Genomic DNA, 4,239 nt, shown 5'->3' with positions numbered 1-4,239 from the left:
ACTTACAGTACTTGTTGTTGTTGTTTGTTATTATTATTATTTTTATGACTACCTTTCTATTAAAATAGGAAGTAATATTTCAAATTCCTTCACACATTTAAAGCAAGCGGATACCTGAGCACGAAGAATACGTGGAAATTTATAGCAGTCATATTTACGTGCAATTGATAGAAATGCGTCAAAAAATATAGAAATCTAGAATATATTGTATATATATTGTAAGAAAAATGATAGATTGCCAACCGACTCTTGATGACAGAGTAATTCTCCACCATGCTGGAATGTAAAAGACTCTCTCTCTCTCTCTCTCTCTCTCTCTCTCTCTCTCTCTCTCTCTCTCTCTCTCTCTCTCTCTCTCTCTATATATATATATATATATATGTGTGTGTGTGTGTGTATATACATGTGTGTATATATGTATGTATATATATATATATATATATATATATATATATAATATATATATATACACATATATATATATATAAATATATATATATATATATATATATATATGAATATATATAAATATAAATATATATATATATATATATATATATGTATATACATACACACATATACAACAAATAAAATCGACATATTTATCGACGCACAAAGTAAATACAATGTAATTTACCAGTAAAGAAACTTCGAACAACATTGATAGTTCCATTGTTGTTGTTGTTGTTGTTGTTAACTCCCTCTTTCTGTATACAGTTAAGAGAACCTCTCTTGGCCCAAGGATAAATCCACCGTCAAGATGAAATTGCCGAAGATTTCTCACGGAAATTGAACTCTTAAGTCTCGAGTTGGTAAGGCTGCGAGTTATATGTCACACTTCATTAGTCGCCCAGTCAGGGAGAAGCTTTGAAAGTGAGATTTCCAATGATCAATTGATGAAATGCAAACACCATGTCAATAGGAGGGGACTTTTCAAGCACAAAAAGGAATAAATAGTTTGCGTTTAATAAAGATTATGTGGATTTAATGTTTTAATATTTATTTTTTAAAATAAGTAAATAAAATTCATTTGCAATTTGTAATTAGTGAAAGTATTTTGTTAATATTATTAGTCATTAATTTTTAAATCGAGAGGGAATAGTTTACATTTAATAAAGATTATTTGGATTTGATGATTTAATATTTATTTTTCAAATACGTAAATAATGATAATTTTCATTTTGCATTTAGTGAAAGTATTTTTTTTTTTTTAATTCTATTGATATTTTTAGTCATTAATTTTGAAATCGAGAAGGAATAATTTACATTAAATAAAGATTATGTGGATTTGATGTTTTAATATTTATTTTTTAAAATAAGTAAATAAAGTTCATTTGCAATTTGTAATTAGTGAAAGTATTTTGGTTTTTAATTTTGTTGATATTTTTAGTCATTAATTTTAAAATTGATAAGGAATAGTTTACATTAAATAAAGATTATGTGGATTTGATGTTTTGATATGTATTTTTCAAATAAGTAAATAAAATTAATTTTCAATTTGTAATTAGTGAAAGTATTTTGGTTTTCTATTTCTCTTGATATTTTAGATATATGTTAAGTCGATTAAGTAGAATATTAATTAATTAATTGATTAATTTTAGTTAATTGATTTAGACGGTTATTTTATTTTATCAATTATGAACAGCGAACTTAGAGGATATAATACTTGATTTACTAATGGTCTAGTGATACCGTTGATGCACTGTTATCGATTATTGCTTTATGCGAATTGACGCTGAATTCTCTTAAAGAATTAGATCTTCAAATATGGAATTAGAGCTGACTTTGGTCAGAGAATTAGATCTTCAAATATGGGATTAGAGCTGAATTTGGTTAGAGAATTAGATCTTTAAATATGGAATTAGAGCTGACTTTGGTCAGAGAATTAGATCTTCAAATATGGGATTAGAGCTGAATTTGGTTAGAGAATTAGATTTTCAAATATTGATTTAGAGCTGACTTCGGTTAGAGAATTAGATCTTCAAATGTGGTATAGAGATGACTTCGGTTAGAGAATTAGATCTTCAAATATGGCATTAGAGATGACTTCGGTTAGAGAATTTGATCTTTAAATACGGAAGTAGAGCTGACCTTGGTCAGAGAATTAGATCTTCAAATATGGAATTAAAGCGGATTTCCGATAGAGAATTACAGCTGACTTCCGTTAGAGATTTAGATCTTCAAATATTGAATTAGATATGACTTCAAATGTGGAATTAGAGCTGACTTCGGATTGAGAATTAGGTCTTCGAATATAAAACTGGAAATCGACTGACTCCGGATGGATTAAGGAACCGAAATCAGTCGCTCACAGACCTAGAAACTTGCCAGGTTAAAGGTTTTAAAGGTTGCTCATGAATGGCAGGGGTAAGGGATAGTGACATTGCCCTATAAAGCAGGACAATGGCCTAGAGACTGACCATATATACATATCAGTGCCCAAGCCCCCTCTCCAAACAAGCTAGGACCAAGGAGGGCCAGACAATGGCTCCAGATGACTCAGCAGATAGACATATAGGCTCCTCCAAGCCCCCCGTCCTTAGCTCACAAGGATGGTGAGGTTACAGTGACCAAAGAAACTAACGAGTTTCATTGGCACTCTAACCCCAGTCTGGCGTTCGACCAGTCAGGGAGGGACGTTACCACATCGGCCACCACAACCCTGTGTTCTAACACAGCCACCTTTTTAACTTGACTTTTCCATTCATTATCATTTTTGAATAGGAAAGGGGCAGTATGTAATCTGAATTGTAAATGGTTTTAACACGTTGTATGTATTATTTGTCATCGGAAAATTGGTAATTAAACTGCATTATGCTGAAAGCGACCATCCCACACGAGCATCCTTCCGAACAGTGTTTACGTTTGAACCAGTTTGGCCATTGCCATGGTAACTGACGTCATGAGTTCGGCTCTCCCTATTGAAGATGACCTTGGAGAGAGAATTAAAGTTGAATTCAATAGGAAAATTAGAGATGCTTTCGGATAGAGATTTAGAGCTGGCTTCAGATAGAGATTTAGAGCTGACATTGGATAGAGAATTGGATATGACTTTGGATAAAGAGTTGGAGTTTAATCAAGTAAGAGAATTAGAGCTAGCTTCAATAAGAACATCATGGCACCACAGTGAAGAGTTGGAGCAGTCTTTGGTAAGAGAATTAGAAGTGACTTTGGATGGAGCAGTAGGAATGAGTTCATATAGAGATTTACCGCTGACCTTGTATAGAGAATTAGGGCGGACTTTGGTCAGAGAATTAGAGCCGTCTTCGGAAGGCGAATTAAATCTGACCTCAGAGATAGTGCTGAATGCTAGAAAATCTAGAGGGTGCTGAGCTTGCAGTTTCACACCGTGTGTTAATATCATTGTTTTTTGAAGTGTAGTTCATTTTCAGAATCGCATAAAACGATAAGTAAATATATTCGCATGACTCTCACAATGAGTATATTAAGATAGAATGTGTCACGATTTTTGTTGCTATAAAAACTATTTTAGAATTACTTTTATGTTGAATCGTGAGATGAAGGAAGGAGTACGTTGTTTATTTCAATGGGATTTCTGAATTAACAATTTAGAATTTAGCTTCCGTTCGTATTTGCTTTTCTTGGCGTGAAATAACGTTGCGGTGAGTTATTAGCATATCTTAATTGCTTTTCATGTGAACTAACTTTAATAGAAGAGACTCTTTAGCTATGATAAGCAGGTCTTCTAGGAGAAGGACACTCCAAAATCAACCCATTGTTCTCTTGTCTTGGGTAGTGCCATAGCCTCTGTGCCATGGTCTTCCACTGTCTTGGGTTAGAGTTCTCTTGCTTGAGGGTACACCTGGACACACTATTATATCTTATTTCGCTTCCTCTTGTTTTGTTAGTTTTCATAGTTTTTATAGGAGATTTTTATTTTAATGTTACTGATTTTCAAATATTTAATTTGTCCTTGTTTCCTTTCCTCACTGGGCTATTTCCCCTGTTGGAGCCCCTGGGTTTTTAGCATCCTGCTTTTCCAACTGGGGTTGTGGCTTGGGAATTAATGGTAATAATAATAATAATAATAATAATAATAATAATAATAATAATAATAATAATAATAAGTAAAAGTAAAAGTAGAGGAATGTACTGTTCCCACAATGAATGGATGACTGCAATCATTGTAGCATTCAACTTCATTATCACCATTATTGATATATCATGATTATGAAATTGTAGGTAATAATTATTCAGTTTAGTTAAATATTTCATTAC

General features: G+C 32.3%; 1 protein-coding gene across 1 annotated transcript in view; it reads left to right on the top strand.

Annotated features, from left to right (window-relative positions):
* Positions 1–2,975: 2,975 nt before the first annotated feature.
* LOC137631258 (putative surface protein SACOL0050) overlaps positions 2,976–4,239 on the top strand; it is a 22,653-nt gene continuing 21,389 nt past the window's right edge. The window contains exon 1 of the mRNA XM_068363040.1: positions 2,976–3,325. Coding sequence (XP_068219141.1) covers positions 2,976–3,325 — 350 coding nt within the window. The remainder of the gene's footprint in view (positions 3,326–4,239) is intronic.

The sequence above is a fragment of the Palaemon carinicauda genome, chromosome 39 (assembly GCF_036898095.1).
Source record: "Palaemon carinicauda isolate YSFRI2023 chromosome 39, ASM3689809v2, whole genome shotgun sequence".
NCBI classification, from domain to species: Eukaryota; Metazoa; Arthropoda; class Malacostraca; order Decapoda; family Palaemonidae; genus Palaemon; species Palaemon carinicauda.
Note: the sequence above shows the minus strand (reverse complement) of the source record. Positions and strands in the feature narration are given on the sequence as shown.